The following is a 16,976-nucleotide window of genomic DNA, read 5'->3' as shown; positions in this document are numbered from 1 at the left end:
CTTGTAGCAACCGTTTGTGTGACCACAGCTAGGATTGAGCTTGCAGCTACGAACTTTTTTGTTTTATTTTTGAAAACTGTTGGGAGCAACAATTAAGTTGCAAATTTACAATGTCTTCACCAAAAAAGCACATAAAAATGAAGAAATTTACATGCTAATTACTACCCTGAACTTTTGTTCCGTAAAATCTAGTTGCAACTTTTATATTCTCATCAGTTACTGTTCATAATAGGTACACGAGGCTGTAGAAACTATAAAATCGGAACTCTGTAGGTACGTAATGATAATAAACGTTATTAGGATTATTTGAAGACAGCAGACTGATGATGGGTACAAAATTTCTTGGTTTTGGATCTCATTGCTCCTCCGTCTTGAGTACCTGAGGGGGAAAACAATGAGGAAAGGATAGAAGAAAGATCATATGATGTCATAAGATTGATTCCAACTGCTTCAATTCTGGGTCTAAGATTTCAGCTTCAGAGGCTTCATCTGGGGTCCGGTAAGCATCCGCAACAGCCTTCCCTTTATCTAACACATCAGATGGGACAGTCTGGAGAAGGCTGTGAAGAGAGCATGGGAGGAAAGTAAGCTTACTTGAAATATAGAGTGATATCAGAAAACAAGAATTTGTTACTAATGCACAGCGCTGCTTTTCTTGGGGGCTTTCAAAAACCCCCTGCCATGATTACCTTTCCATTGCAGCAAGGGCAGTTCCTATTTTTGCCTTCATCGATTTAACTGAAGTATCCGGCTCGTTTCTTGATGCTCGCAGAAGCAAGGAATCGAGTTCTTCCAAAGCACTATAAAAGCGGACAAGTTATTTCTGTCAGGATTTGTCTGGATGTTCATTATCTACACTAACCTTTTTTCTGTATAGTTTTGGTACTCTTCAATTGACCTGCTTGCCATTTCGATAAATTTATCCACGAGAAGCATTTTTCAATGAAAAGCCAAAACAATTTTCAGTAATTCTACTGTGTGTTTTATATCCCACCGGGCCTATATAAGCACAGTAATTCTACTGTGATCCACGATTAGGGAGGCCAGAGTGCAGGGAACACTTTGAAATCCACTCAAAACAATGTGGGAGACACCTATAACTATTTTCCATTTTCATGAGCAGCAGAGAGATTTTGGCAGATACCTGAGACATTGATCAACATTGTTGAAAGCAGCGTTACCATTTCCAGCATCTGAAGCATATTGTGCTACCTGAAGTTCCGAAGAAAATTTCCAAACCTCAGGAACTCATGTACAGAAAAACTGCCATAAAGGAAATCCAAATAAGAAATTGGTTTTTTGGACATCTTTTTTAAACACAGGCTTTCAGATGACACCAACCATATCGATGCAAGACTGATTGTTTGACAGCAAGTAGTGATGAACAAGCATGGCTTACAGTCTAATAACCACTATGTCAAGGCATGAGTTTTGATCCAAACCTGCGACATTCAAATGCCTGGCTCTAAATGCTATCACACAACCAAATAAATCTTGCAGATTGGGCTCTAAATGCTCCATATTCTTTTTGACATATCTAAAGTTTCAAACTACCGACATCCTCACACCATCCAAGAGACAGGCCCGCCATCTCTGCTCACAATGGCTGGAGCATTTAACGATACTAGGAAAAGAAATCACTGAACAGTAACATGATACTCCAATGGCAATACTGCCTGAACCATCTAATTGAATTAGATAACCTTTAAGCTTCAAGTTAATGATGCAAATATTATCTGACCATCTGTGTAAAACAAATTTTATACGGGTGCATCATGGGGACCTAGCCAATGATATCTTGGCTCCAAAAGAATTTAAGAAAGAAACTCAAATGTATGGTCCTTTTTTTCCCTCTATGTAAATCACTTATCGGCATATTAATGAACAAACTTGAAAGCATATAGCTTGATGGTTAAGGAGAGGTATGTCCTCTTTTGAGTTATTAGGCGATCAAATCTCGTCTCCTAGAAGTTACAAAAGTGAAGCTCATGAATATCCTAATCCCAACATAAATGACCTTCTTGTGTTGCAAAGCTCCTATTAGATAACCTCTAAGCTTCAGGGATTTCACTTGGGCTAGTGAACAATTGCTCACTGTCCAGTTGATTTAATGGTCGAAAATCAAATTCAAGATTTTAGAGGTTGATGACTGCTGAGTTTACTGTCAATTAAAACTCCAATTTAAGGACCATACACAGAGAAATTCAAGATTTTAGAGGTTGATGACTGCTGAGTTTACTGTCAATTAAAACTCCAATTTAAGGACCATACACAGAGAAATTCAAGATTTTAGAGGTTGATGACTGCTCTAGAAGCCTTAATGATAGTTGAGAGAATAATCAAAAAGTAATTTCTTCTCTCTTTATAATCATATTGTTTCTTCTGTGTCAAAGAATTGAAAGCCTTTGGGCTTGAAACTTGCACAGGCCCACTTACCAAGTGAAATGAAACTTTTACCTTGTGCTTAATTTTTATCTCGAACTCGTCTTGGTCATCTCTGATACCATGTCAAAGAACCATCTCAACCCAATAGCTTAAGCGCTCTAACATTCTGAAGCCAACTTAGTGGTACCTTACATACTTTCCAGTCATTTAAGCTGTATCCAAAATCAAATAGATAAAACACCATTTAAAGAATTATGAAAATTCTCCCAGAATAAAAAATGTTTCGCAAGCAATTAGATACAAAATGAATAAAGCTAGAGAAGTTGACTTACTGCTCGAATATTTACACGAAGAGATGCTGCCGGACCAGAACGTAATAAAGATCGATAGTTGCCGAATTGAGGCTGATCAACATCCAGAATTTTCTCTACAGTAGTAAAAAACAAATTAAAGCATCATGGTACACTATCAATATCTTCTCTAATGCCTAATTGAGTTCAGGTTTCTTGCTTGGTACGAGGATGTAGGAACATCCTTAGTGTGAATGTGCAATAGAAAAAGAAAAAGGTAAGAGATACATAATCGAGTAACTTTTGTGCATCTTCTGACAACATTAATATCGCAAGTGTAATTTTGGCATCATCTCTTAAATTCTCCAGTTCCCACGGGAAGGAAATAATGTGGCAAGACAAGGAATTACCTAAATCCTTAATCTGCAACTCAGTCAATATAACAGCAGGCACATAAGCCTCTAGTGGATCAAGCTTTTTCCTGTTAAAAATTTTAGGAAAGGAATTAGTTCTGATAGTAGTAGAGGCACTCGTTGAACGAAACAAATATCAGACAAGGCTCAATCGCAGTCATCATAGTTTATTTTAATATAGTGCTGGAAAAAAATGGAGTATCATTCCACTAGCAGGCAAGGCATTCACAATTTGTCCATATTTAATCAAGTTTGTGTCCACTCAATTCTGTAAAAAATTAAAACTGAATTAGAAATCTTTAGGCCTCAGGCATTTCCATTCACTACAATCCAATGACCATTTCGAATTTATTTGCTTTGGTTTTATCCATTAACAATTTAATGCCAAAATCCATGCTCATTAATCAATCATACCATACCGTTTCACATACTTATCGAAAAAACTGCCAGCAATAGCATCTGCAAAACAAAAAATATAGTGAGCCCACATCAAACAAAATCTCCAACTCAATAAAATTATCCCAAATCAATTAACAACTTAGAAACACAAAATTTTCAATTTCATTACTTTTTTCCTTTTTCAAAAAGCAGGAGGTTGAAAACAGAACAGGGTAGTAGTTAATCAGACTTAAGTTTGAAGCAACCCCTGGCTAGGCTAGAAGCGCATGGCATTACTTCAAATAGAAGACAAGCACAAACCCTTCGAATCACGTGCAGTTCAGTCTTTTTAAGAGGGCATGTTTGTTTGTTGAATAAGGGGGCAAAAACAAAAAGAAAAAAGAAAGGAAAAGGAAGCAAAAGGAAGTGCTATAATCTACAACTACCATATTGAACTTTCCACGCAAAGAATGTAAAAAGAGTGAGTTTATTATGATATTGCATACCATTAGGAACAAAAAGGAAGTGTGAGAGAAGTAGAGAGTTGGAAAGCAATGAACGCCTGCTCTGACCCTGCCATGTTGAGGTGGTGGAGGAGGACATCAATGCGCAGCACCTGATTACTCCTCGACTACCCGACTTAATGTTTGGTTTCGAAGAAGAAAGAGAAAAATGATGTGGGAGAGCTGATGAATGGAAGGAGGAGGAGGTGGTGTTAAGTGTGGCCATGCCAGCCGTACTGTATTGGGTGGATCCAGTCGGTGAGCTGTTAGGGGAAGAAGATAAAAGGAAACAGGGCTTATCCATTTGCCTGTCTCGTTGTCCTTTTATGTCTTCGTATTTACACGAGGGCCTGTCTAAGTTACTGTAAGAATCAACTTGTGAGATGCTCTCATGTTGCTAATTTAAGAATCAATGGCTATAATTTTTATTGATGTTAGTTAGAGGATTAATATACTATTTATTTTTATGTTTTAAAAAAAATTAAAAATTTTTCATTTTTTATTTTAAATTAATTTTTTATATTTTTATATATATAATAATATCAAAAATATTTTTAAAAAACTAAAAAATATATTATTTTACTATATTTTCAAGAAATATATTTAAAAAAACAAATATTACCATACTTACAAACATCTTTTAAGATAGTTATTCAATAAAAAAAATATTTACTTATTCTATCCTGGTATAAAATCCTAAATGTTGATTTCAATCCAACAATTTATAGTAAAAAGAAAATATTATATCTGAAGATTAACAAATATAATGTAACATGTTGTTAATAGATTAGTTTTTCTTTTCTTTTTATAGGTGTAATATTCCGTATTTATATTATTCAAATGTATCTTAATTAGTGAAATTTCCAATAACTAATATTCTATTCTTAAACCAGTAATGGGAATTTCTCCGGGTTGTAGCTTTTGATTTTTTTTCATTTATAGAGAAAAAATTGTTTAGTTAGTAAAATAATTTCTATTTTTTACATTAAATTCCATCTAAAATTGCATTGTAAACCTTAATTTTATAGAAACTAATTTTTTTTTTTTATGAAAACATAATTTTTTTTTATTTTTATATATAAAAATCCATAATATAATAATTTTAACCAAATAAATATTTTTTAAACCTGTTTTGTTTTTAAATCACAATTAAAAATATTTTTTAAAAAAAAACCTAGAAAGCCAAATACTCACTTAGAATATAAAAGACCACTAACCATTATTATTGATTGAACTAAAACCAAGAATCTTAATCAAATAGTAACTCTTAAATTGGGTAAGAAGAATTTCAATGAAAGGCAAACTAACCTCAACCCAAACGTTATTCAAATGAGGTAGCCATCATCTTTTTCTTAACGCATACAATAATCCTTCACCAGCCATGTGCATCGTGGTTTGCTGTGGGTAGAATAATTTGTTTTCCAACAAAAAAATTAAATAAATGTGTGAGTACTTACAACATGTGATTTGGCACCAAGAAAAAATTATAATTACAAAACAAAAATATTATGCATTTATTTAATTAAATAAATCGAGAACCATGCATAATAATAAATGAAAAAAAACTAATTGATGATAGCTAAAGATCAAATTAGAAAAGTAAAATATACATGTGTGTTAAAATATATGATTTCTCAATATGGACAATGGACCCAATTATATTGAATAACTTTGTTTCTTTAAATCAATATTTTTTTATTGAATCATATAGCAATTAAAAAAAAAAAAAAAGCGAGCCAAGTCAAAAAAAAATATCAAAAAAAAAATTCAAGCATCACTAATGTATTTTCTAAAAAAACAAGATTTAATCATCAATTCATAATTTAACACATATTGGATGAAAATTGTTTTATAGAAGATTGAGACAGAATCATATTACATCAAACTGAGTAAACCTGAGTTAATTAGCTAAATTTGTAATCCGAGTCATGAGAATATGATAAACTCAGAACAAGCAAGCTAAAATAAATTATGATACTCAATTTTCAATTAATTCAATTTAAAAAAAAATTAAAAAAAAATATTCAATTCAATAAAGAACAAAAAAAAAAATGAATTCAAGTGAATTTTGTCAAACTCGTGATCTGGGTCATGCATTCTATTGGATTTAATAAAAGAAATTTTATATTTTTTTTATTTAACAATATGCCAACCAAGTGCATGAGAATTTTTTTAATATTATTTTTTTTTCAAAATAAAAAATATAGGTTGTGTGTGAGATTAAAATAAGGAAGGTATGGCTCGCACTCCAAGCCCATGCATTTTTCAAGATATTGAAGGGCAGATGATGCATATTTTTAGATTAAAAAGCGAACGACATGTTGACCACCCTTTTAATATAAAAAATTGAAGCAATGACATGTCACCTACAAATGACACATTGTACATCCTTTAATATATATATACAAAAAAATTGTTTACAGTCCTATTTTCTGAAGATCAAGGGCTGGTGGAAAAATGGAACTTAGATTTTTTTTTTTTCAAAAAATTAATTTTCAACCTATTTATTTTTTACCTAAAACACCTGAAAAATCTCATATACACCATAATAAACTAATTTGTGCCCTAAAAAACCATCTAAGAACCCAAAATCAACTAGAAACTAAAAGATTTCTCTAGCTTATATCTACAATCACAAGCAAGGAAATGATCAAAGAACACTTGAAATAAACCCTTATTGTCAAAAGAAACTCGTTGACATCTAAATCAACCTTTTTAGTGGTCAAAATCAGTGCTAACCAAGTGTTTTTCACTCTACAATCGAAATCTAGTCACTTTCTCTTTTCTTTTTCAAACTAGAAACTATAAAATAAAAAAAATAAAGTTTTTGACCAAGATTGAATTTTAGAAATATTGGTGGACCAAAAAGTTTTAACTTGAAAATGAGGACGAAGATGAGTTTTCTGACCAAATTTCAAAATAACACCTCTTTTTTCTAATTGTTTTTCACTTTGATCCTCCTTCTTTTAATCCTACATTTCCTCAATAAACTTAAAGCAATTGTCCTTTAATTTGGCAATGAAAGAGTTAAAGTGACCAAAAAAAAGTTTGGGGGACGAAAATAAAAAGTTTGAACAATGAATCCATAATGGATGTGAGAGAGTTCAAATATCTCATCTTAAATATTTTTCCTACATAATTTAGAGTTTCTTACTAGATTGGTGGCTTGCGCAACACCATAGGCTGGGTCAAATTTTTTTAACCCGAAAAAAAAAAGATGATCATGTTTTTAAAGAAGCGAGAGGAATTCGAAAACCAAGTTAAATTTTGATTAATTTTATAATATGATAAGAAATAAGGCAACAACAAAAACATATAAAAAAAAATATTGTTATGAACAAAGCTGGGTTAACATGCGAAATACATGACCTGGACATGAGATATGTCAAGATGACATGTCTATCGTGTGTCTATAATGAGGTCGATATAATTTAATTGAAAAAAGAAATTGACGATAAATAAAAACAAAATTGAAAAAATTAAGAGACAAATATAAATCAAGATATTTAATAGCACAATACATGTCATTTACCCGATTTTGTTTAATGAATTTGTTTATCAAAATCAATTTGTAATAGAAATTAATAGAAACATAAAATTTATTGAATAAAATAAAAGGAAAAAAATATCATGTAAGATTGCACATATTAAAAATATCATAAAAAATAAATATTTTGAATTTATAAAAATAAATTTAATTTATATGAAATATATAAAAAAATTACAGATGAATCATACTAATCTCGTGAAAGATTAAAGATACTTAATATAATTAAAAAATAATCATTATTTAAAAAAGGCTAAATAAGCACACAAAAATGACATGGAGAGGGTATTAATTTAAAAAAAAAAATTAAAAGGGATAAACAAAGGTATTAATTAAAAAAACATAAAAATTACCAAAAAAATGAACAGCTCAGGCCCACGCATTTACGCCTACTGTGTTTTTTTAAATGGGTGGAAAAAATGTTGTTCGTCCTTATTTTTTTTAGAAAAAAAGAATAGGCACATGACATGTTATCTGTCAGCCAAGATTTCGGCCACCATTGTAGTGGTCAAAAAATTGGGCCTGCGAGTTTTGTACCTAAATAAATCCTTTTTTCAACTACAAAACACCCTACAAACACCCTTAAAATGCCAAGAAATCAACCTATCAACCCATTATACCCCAAAAAAGTCCAAACCACTAAATCAAATAGGAAAAAAATATTGCATCCTTGACCTAGATTTAGATTTTTAGGCGACATTAAAGCTTAGAACAACCACCACAAGACTTCTCTAACCTAGTGGAACCCGTCGACACTAATTTTAACTTGTTTAGTGGTCAGAATTGTCACTAACAAAGACCTTTCTCTCTCTTCACTAGAATATGATGATTTCTCTCTCTTCTCATTAAAAAATAATTGAAAAATAGAAAAATAAAATAAATATTTGTACCAAGATGTGTTTTTTTTATATATAGAAATAAAACAGAATGGCCACCTTATAGAAAAAAAAACGGGAACTAAAATGTACTTCACAAATAAATTTGAAAGCCCCACCTATGTTACTCATGTTCTTCACTTTAATTCTCTGTCTTTGAATTCAACCCTCCTTCCCAAAACAAAATGCAATTCGGTGCTAATTTTGGCTCAAAATGGCTCAATTATACAAATATGAAGTTTGGTGATCAAATTGAGATTATTATTTTTTCAATCATCGCTCCAATTCATAGTTATTTGTGAGAGAGTGAATAGTGATTTTATGCAAAATAAAAACACCACAATAACTAGTTATTTGAGTCGTGCTTTGCTGCAAGTCAAGTATTTTCTTTACTAATAAAAAACTGAGCGTGAAGACTTTTTCGATGATTGTTTTAACACAAAGAAAATTCTAAATATAAATCAAAAAGTCTATGCACCTATCTAATTAAATAAATATATAACTATTTGTGTAAATAAATAAATAAAAGTCATTGATGATAACAAAAAACAAAATTGAAAAAAATTAAGAGACACTTATAGATTAAAATATTTAATCTCACAGCATAAGATACTTACCCAATCGTGTTTAATGAATTTTTTTATTAAAATAATTTTTTTTTATTAAATTAAATGATAATAGAAACCAAGACACTCATATAATTAATTGAATAAAATAAAAGTTAAAAAAAAAATATGATGCAAGGCTACATGTATTAGAAATATCAAAAATAAATATTTTATTTTTAAAAATAAAGTTAATCTATATAAAATGTAAGAAAAAAAATATAAATAAGTGATAATAACCTCTTCAAGATTAAATACATAAAAAAAATAATTGATATTTAAAAAGGCCAAATTAGCCAAAATAATAACGGAAATGATATATTAATTGAAATATAAATTAAAAAATTATTAAAACAAATACATATAATAAGTATTAATTTAAAGCATAAAAAAAAAAGGAAAGAAAGAAAGATGCTAGGCACTACTTAGCCTGGTAAGCCAAGCCAAGCGCTTGGCCCATAGTTTTAAGACCCGGCCCAATCCAAGGCCCGGGTTCCATTATTTTTTAGTAACAAAAAAAAGTCAACAAGTTTGTGGCCGGCTCACATCGGGTTTTTCCTTTATTTTTTCTTCAACCCGACCCGGTTCCATCCTCGGGTCAACCGTGTCTTGGGTCAACCTGCCGGGCAGGGCCGGGTTTCAAAACTATGGCTTGGCCTATTACAAAAGGGTCAACGTGCGGGCTAGCAAGAGCATTCCTATGTACACGAGCCTTCATCTGTTTTAAAATTGATGGGTTGTTTGCCTTAAAAGTTTTTGAAAAAATAAATAAAACAAACAACACATTGTTTGAAATTCCCCAAATTCCAGCCATTGCGGTGCCTAGAAACTCAAGGCTTTTGGTTTTCTGGCTTGGAAACCTATTTTTCAACTTATTTTTTGCCTGGAACACCTAGAAAAGGACCTTAAATACCTTGATAAACTCATAAATGGCTATAAAAGAACGCACAAAAACCCGAAATGAACCAAAAACCAAAAACTTTCCCAAGCTTAGATCTAGTTTTTTAGGCAATTTTAAAGTTTAAAAACATCTAAGTGGAATCCCTCATTGAATGGAATTTGTTGGTACCAATATCAACAATTTTGATGGCTAGAATCATTGTCAATGATGATTTTCTTTTTCTAATGCTGAAATCCGACGAGTCTTTCTCTCTTCTCTATTTAACAAGAGACTAAAATATAAAGAAAAATAACATTTCAAACCAAAACTAAATCTTAGACATTCAAAGAAACCTAAATTATATTATTTATAAAAATGAAGGCCAAAGTGTATTTTTGTGCAAACTCTGTACACATTACCTATTTTGAGTGTTTTTTTTGTTTCGGTCCTTTTGCTTTCAATGTTTTCTTTATCTAAGAAATCACAAGCAATTGATATTTAATTTAGGGTCAAATCATCAAAAATAAAAGTTTGATGAATAAAGTAGGGAAAAAAATGTATATGAAAACAACACAGTTTTCTCTGCTCCACAATCTTTAGAATTTTGTATTATAATATAATAATAATAATAATAATAGGTGACTCTTCAAAGTACATAGCATACAAAAGAATAACAAAAAAAGGAAGTTTAGATCCATTACTTGAACTTTATATTTTCATTAATTCATAAATAAAACTCTTTTATTCGATCAATTAAATGTATAAATATTAAAAATTTATCTAATTCTCCTCATTACTTAAATCATTATCATCTAATTTCCTGTAAAAAAATTATCAGCATTGAAAATCAGGGTACTATTGTGATGAAGGCAAGATTGAATGCGGCCAGTTTTTAGACATTAGACCCAAATAAAAAACAAGTTGGTGATATGTCAGCAATTTATTACCAAAAAGAAAGCCATATAAGTTGCCAAGTAACCCAAGCGAGAGGGAGACGCATCACTGACTCATCCCATCCGCTCCTCCCTCTCTCTTTAAAAGTCTCTTCCTTTCTCTCTGGTCTCTACTACACAACAGCTGCAACCAACCACAATGGCTACCTTTTTTCTTCTACTATTTTCTCTTCTGTTCTTCTCTGCTTCTGCTCATATTCACTGTAAGTAAAAGCCTCCCTATTTCTTTTTGTTTCTAAATGTAGCAGGTGTAGTTGTTATAGTGTATGATAAATGTACTTGACATGTTACTAGATTTGAAATTATAACTTGCATTTAGTGCTTGATCTGCTTTCCCATTGTTTGTTTATGTCGGCATTTTTATTTTTATGGGTTATTTCGAAAATGTGTATACTTGTTTTCATGGGGTTTCATTCACCCGTTTCGTAGTTTTGTCATGAGTTTCATTGAATATTGCTTTCTTAGATTTGAGATTGCTTTGTTCAAACTGGGTGCTGGTTGTGGTATTATTGTTGTAGTACGATCATAGATCTCTGTTTTTTTTGGTTTATAGTTTAGACCCATGTCTGCTCTGCTGGAGCTTGTGTTGTTTTTTGTTTGCTAAGAGATTGGAGGAAAGGAGGCAACTTTAGTTTTTGAATCTTGGGTTCTTTAGTTCCTGGTCCACAAAAGTCAACCTTAGTGATAGTCGAAAGAAAATTCCAATTTTTGCAACCAAATGATAAACACGTGTGGCAAATAAGAGAGGTTGTTGTTTCCAAGGATTAGTTGTTGAAGATCTATGAAAATTCGAAGTTTGGTTAGTGAAGACAATATCTAAACTTGTATTCTTGACTGTGGGAGACTTCTTGGTCTCCCTGATAGCTAATGAGTTTTCGATGAGTGAGATTTGTTAGAAGAAGGAAAGAGAAATGTGGGAAAGAAAGTAGAACTAAGACTAAGATGGGTCTCAATATAGGAGATGTACAGAATTCTTTTCTTTCTTAGAAATATGATTCATGTGCAGCTATATAGCTCCTTCCCTCCCCGTTTGAAATGCTTAAAACCCACATTGTGAGATAAACCAGTGGTACTTTTCACTGATCTGGAACCTTCCAAAAAGAAGTCTTTTTTCCACCAGAGTTATCACGGTTGCCCGGAGCAAGGCAGAGGAATTGAACAATTAGGAAAGCACTGATTTTTCCTCGGTAAATCTTGCGTTCAGCTTGTATATGGCTTCTTAAAAGACTTTGGCAGTTTGTTCCCTTCTAATTAGAGCTTTATTGTGCTCAATACATCTTTGCTAGCCTTTAACAAGAGGATGATGATATGCTGTTATTTTAGTTTTTGTCTTTTATTTGGGAATTTGTCATGGGTTCATGTTTTCAAGAATTATGTCCCCAGATCCGTGTTTGGCATGTGGAAAGAAAGAAATAGGAGAATGACATCCTAGATGAACTAATATCCAAGTTGATGCCACTGCTGAACTGAAGTGATACTCGTGTACATCTTAAGAATTGGATGGAACAAGCTTGCTAAACAAAGCTGGCTTGAAACAGACTCTTAGGAAATTATGATGTCCTTATGTTTAGCTTCTTTTGCAGGCTATTGGGACATTTATGTTACCATGGGAACTGTTACACACGTGCATACACTAAAACCACAACCAGATAAATCTGTTAAACATCCACAATGCAAGATGTTAAAATTTATTTTTTAATCAGACTATTTACTTGTGTTAACGTAAGAATCTAAAGCACTTTATCTGGTAGTATGTATGGGGAATAGTTATTATGAGAATCAAGTCCTTGCTGCACACATCATTTACTTTATAAAATTTTCTTTTACTCACTTGTAACAGATGTAGCGAGAGTAACTGATAACCCTGCAGATCAACTTGTTGCTGCACTTAATGATAATAGAACTGCGAAAAAGGAATCAACCCTCTATGACAACCCAGGCCTAGGCTGCATTGCTTTGCAGTATATAAAAGCATACCAAGGGGATTGCAGTGTTGTAGGGGGAGATGATGCCAAGAAGCCTTTGGATTCTCAATTCGCTGATACGTTTGCCCCCAATTGTGGCGTCACAGCCTCAACTCTCAGCCAGATCACTGGTCGTTTAGTTGCCTGCCAGTCCAAATATGTTGAGCCTTCTAAAGCATTCTCAGAAATTCTAATGAAGGATAGCAAGAGCTTAGAAATACTCCACAATAAAAATCACACAGAAGTAGGGGCTGCTGTTACTGGCACTGATGGTGGAGCTCCCTATTTTTGGTGTGTGTTGTTCAGCAATGGTAAGCGCAATAGTAGCTTTACTTTGGAGGGAGGCGAAGCGAAGATAACAAAGCCTGGGTGCTTTAGTGGTGCCAATGATGTGTGCAGCAGTGCTAATGATTGGCCTCGGTCGATCACTCTGTGGTCCTCCATCGCCACGGTTTTCATTGCAGCTGCATATGTCTTTGGTTTATAGATGCTATATCATGTCTTCTCAGAGTTTAAGCTATATATTTCACCTGATTTTGGGCCATCTTTTGCTCCATTGTATTGGTTGGCATGCGTGGCCTATGCAATTTCTGTACTCTAATTCATTTTCTGTTTATTGATTCATATTATGTCGAGTGCAATAATGTGCTTTCATTCTCTTCAATTATGTCTCCATTTCTTAAAATTCTGTATTACTAAAGTAGAGGGACATCTATTTATTTTCTCTCTTGAGGAGTTTTTCTTTTTTCTTTTGGTTAATAGGGAGGCATATATAGCCTGGGGATGGCAATCTGAACCCTTCGACCTCATAGAGGCCAAAATGCTACTCCACCACTTGAACTGCATCTCTTAATGGAAATTATTCTGCAGGAAAGATTGGAACTTTGAAATGATTGTGTATCAAAGTTGTCTGAATTGCATTACAGTTGTTTCAGTAGTCAGCAGCAAACCCTCCGCTTGTGAGATGCATGTCTCATGGTGTTTGGATAATAAATATCTGTCAAAATACATGTTGTCAAAAACCAATCCCTGTGTCTGTTTTAGAATTAAAACCTGGCAAATCCAACTCTCAAAAGATTGTGACAAAATACTATAATAATTACACTTTGTTTTGTTTCTTGCAATAATTAGAGTTAAAGTAATGGTGACACGAGTGGTTTTCTTCTTTATATAATTTTAAACTAGGGTAACAAGTTTAAATGTTTAATAATAAAGTTAAAATAAATAACTTTAAAAAAAATTAAAATTAACTTGTGTTAATTTTTGAAATCGTTCACTCTAGTTGTCAATATGTTACTAACCCTATATAAGTCATGAAGAAAAAAATAATAAGGAAAAACTCTAAAAAAGATGAAAAAAAACATCATTAAAAAAATAAAGCAAACTTCTTAAACTTGGTTGAATCTCTAAAACTTGCAATCTGTAAAATCTTGGATCTGAGTTAAATTAAGAAGCTTAATTCCCAATTAATTTAATTTTAAAAGATGAAGTCATGAAAAAAAATATTAATTTTCAAAACTTACAAAAGCAAAAAAAAAAAAAACAATGAAAAGACCAAAGATCAAATTTAATAGAAAAAATCTAAAAAATGATCTCAAACAAAACGAACATTAATAAAAAGAATGGAGATCAAATTTGAAAGATAAAAAGAATGAAAGATGATGAAATTAAAAAACAAATTATAATTTTATAATACAAGCATGTTTTTATTTATATTTTTTTAAAAATGTAACCTGAGGCATAGACACGATTGGGAAAAAAAGGTTGATATGTGGGGGAAAAAAAAGGGGAAACGACCTAAAATGCATAGGTTACAAGATTATACAGAAGGCAGGTAAAAACGAACATAATCACTAATGATATAAATGTTGAATAATAAAACTGAAAAAAACATAAACTTTTTAAAAAGGAAAAAAAAAAAAAATAAAAACTCGGACTAATCTTCTAAACTTAGATGAATGTCTCAAACTCACAGCCTATTAAATCCCAGATCCGAGCTAAATCAAGAAGCTCAATTCCTAATCAATTTAATATTAATTAGCCAAAATAAACCCAACAAATATCAACAATTAAAAAAACACAAGAAAACCCAAGTTATTTTTAAAACCTGTGGAAAATCCTAGAGAAAACAAATAAGTATAAAAAATTAAAAAATTAACCTCAAATAAAACAAATAGCAATAAAAAAATAAGAACTAAATTTAAAAAATAAAATAAAGTAAAAAGGGATGAAATAGAAAAAAGAATTATAACCTTGTAAATTGTTTAGAAAAATCATCTCAAATATTGAAGGAAGGGGTAGGGTAAAAATATAAATTTAAATAATTAGATAAAAAAAAACCCCCAACAAAAAGCAATAAACAAAAAGACCGAGATAACCAAGTTATTTTTAAGATTAACAAAAAATTATATGGAAAGCAAGCTAAAAAAAAAAAGGAACTCAATCTTTAATTGAATAAATACTGAAGGTTAAAACAAAAAGGAAATATATTAAAGAAAGGCAAAAAACAAGCAAACTTGAGCAAATAATCAAAACTCAATCAAATTTTAAAAACTCGTAGCCCGTGAAACCCTGGATTTAGGTCCGATAAAAAAGTTTATCATAAAGCATTTTTAAAATATCAATTTTAAAAGTTTGTCAAGGCAAAAAAAAAAAGAATCAAAAGAGTAAATATTAAGATTTATAGGAAAAAATCCAAATGAGGGTGCAATTTTAAAACAAAATCGATTTCAAAAATGATTTAAAAAAATAAAACTAGGATGAAATTTGAAAGATAACAAATTTTACGAGAGAAGAAATTGAAAATGAATACCAATTTTATAAACTATTTAAGGTGAAAGAAATCATAATTAAACAAAAATCAACAAATTAGAGGGTTGTTCTTGATTTTTTAAAGGGTTAGCATGAAAATCTAAGTAACGAGAGAAAAAGAAGGAGGAAAAAAAATGATCACCAACACCAAACCACCATAAATCTTTGAACATGTACCGCCTCATTGAGCTGGGGGCGTCGAGACTCTTCAAACACCGCACAGGAAGGCGATGTTGATTACCAAACGACACAGGGCCGTCTACACTCTAACGTGTGCCACACTATTTTTTTTAAAATAATTTAATATATGTCAACAATAAAAAAAAAACATGTAAATCTACAATAAAACAAATATAAAATGACAAAAAAAAACTGTTAAAAAGTTAAATTGATTTTGGCTCTAGAAAAGATTGAAAAGATCTTAAATAACTGGTATTATATTTTTTACTATAGGATTAAATTTTTAATTTCACTATGTAAAAAATAAAATGACTAATATAACCCTATATAATTTATAAAAAACAATTATACTATGATAAAATCCTTAATAACTAGTTGAAAGGTTTTTTTTTTTGTACTGGAGCAATAATATCCGATCAATATTCTAATTCTAATGAATAATAATGTAAGCATTGAAACCTTGTGGAATGTAGCTTAACTGGTCAAGTTCTAGGTTTGCTTTTTAGAAGTTATTAGTTCGAGCATTGCAATCTTCATAGTCATTAAAGACTTACATGATCGTTAGTTTCAGGACCCGTGTGATTAATCGAGGTGCACGCAAGCTAGCCTGAACACCCAAGTTAATAATAATAAAAAATAATGTAAGCACTGAGCTGCATAATTTCACCTTCACCTTTAGGTTTGTTTTTTTTTTAATTAACTCTCCATTATGATTCTATTATTTTCATGGTGAATCCACCTATCCTTATATATTATATTCGGAACACTCTTCTGTGTACCATTTTAAAATTTTTTCACTCTCATGATTATTTGAAAATTCAAAATTTCTCTTATATACATATATATTTTTTGTCATTTAAAAAAGAAACCCATTAGATCAACAAAAGACATCATTTATTTTTTTTAAAAAGTAAAAAATTAAAACCCGACAAGAATTGAAAAATCCAGAATATAGAAAATATTAAAAAAATCAGAAATGTAAGAACTTGGAATACCTTGAAAAATTGAGATAACTCATAAAACATAAATTAGTTTTGGAAATCAATGAAAAATGAAAAACCGTCTGCCTGCTAATCTTATTTCTTCATAGACATATTTCTATTTGGGAAGCTTTATAAATATATATATATATTTTTTTTTTAATTCTACAAGTTAGTCTTATTATTTGCTAGGCTTGCTATTTTTTTACATT

The 16,976-nt window shown here is 31.1% G+C and overlaps 2 protein-coding genes across 2 annotated transcripts; one reads left to right on the top strand and one right to left on the bottom strand.

The window, feature by feature from the left end:
• Positions 1–172: 172 nt before the first annotated feature.
• Positions 173–4,291, bottom strand: LOC118030856 (uncharacterized). The gene is made up of 7 exons (XM_035035158.2): positions 3,973–4,291; positions 3,508–3,547; positions 3,086–3,156; positions 2,718–2,812; positions 1,145–1,212; positions 690–800; positions 173–560 (listed from the first exon to the last, which is right to left on the bottom strand). Exons 1-7 carry the CDS (start codon positions 4,271–4,273, stop codon positions 428–430), a joined length of 819 nt encoding a protein of 272 aa, XP_034891049.1. The 5' UTR covers positions 4,274–4,291; the 3' UTR covers positions 173–427.
• Positions 4,292–10,866: 6,575 nt separating this feature from the next.
• On the top strand, positions 10,867–13,457 carry LOC118030854 (uncharacterized). The gene is made up of 2 exons (XM_035035156.2): positions 10,867–11,032; positions 12,670–13,457. The coding sequence occupies exons 1-2, from the start codon at positions 10,969–10,971 to the stop codon at positions 13,278–13,280; spliced, it is 675 nt and encodes a 224-aa protein (XP_034891047.1). The 5' UTR covers positions 10,867–10,968; the 3' UTR covers positions 13,281–13,457.
• Positions 13,458–16,976: the final 3,519 nt, after the last annotated feature.

The sequence above is a fragment of the Populus alba genome, chromosome 6 (assembly GCF_005239225.2).
Source record: "Populus alba chromosome 6, ASM523922v2, whole genome shotgun sequence".
NCBI classification, from domain to species: Eukaryota; Viridiplantae; Streptophyta; class Magnoliopsida; order Malpighiales; family Salicaceae; genus Populus; species Populus alba.
Note: the sequence above shows the minus strand (reverse complement) of the source record. Positions and strands in the feature narration are given on the sequence as shown.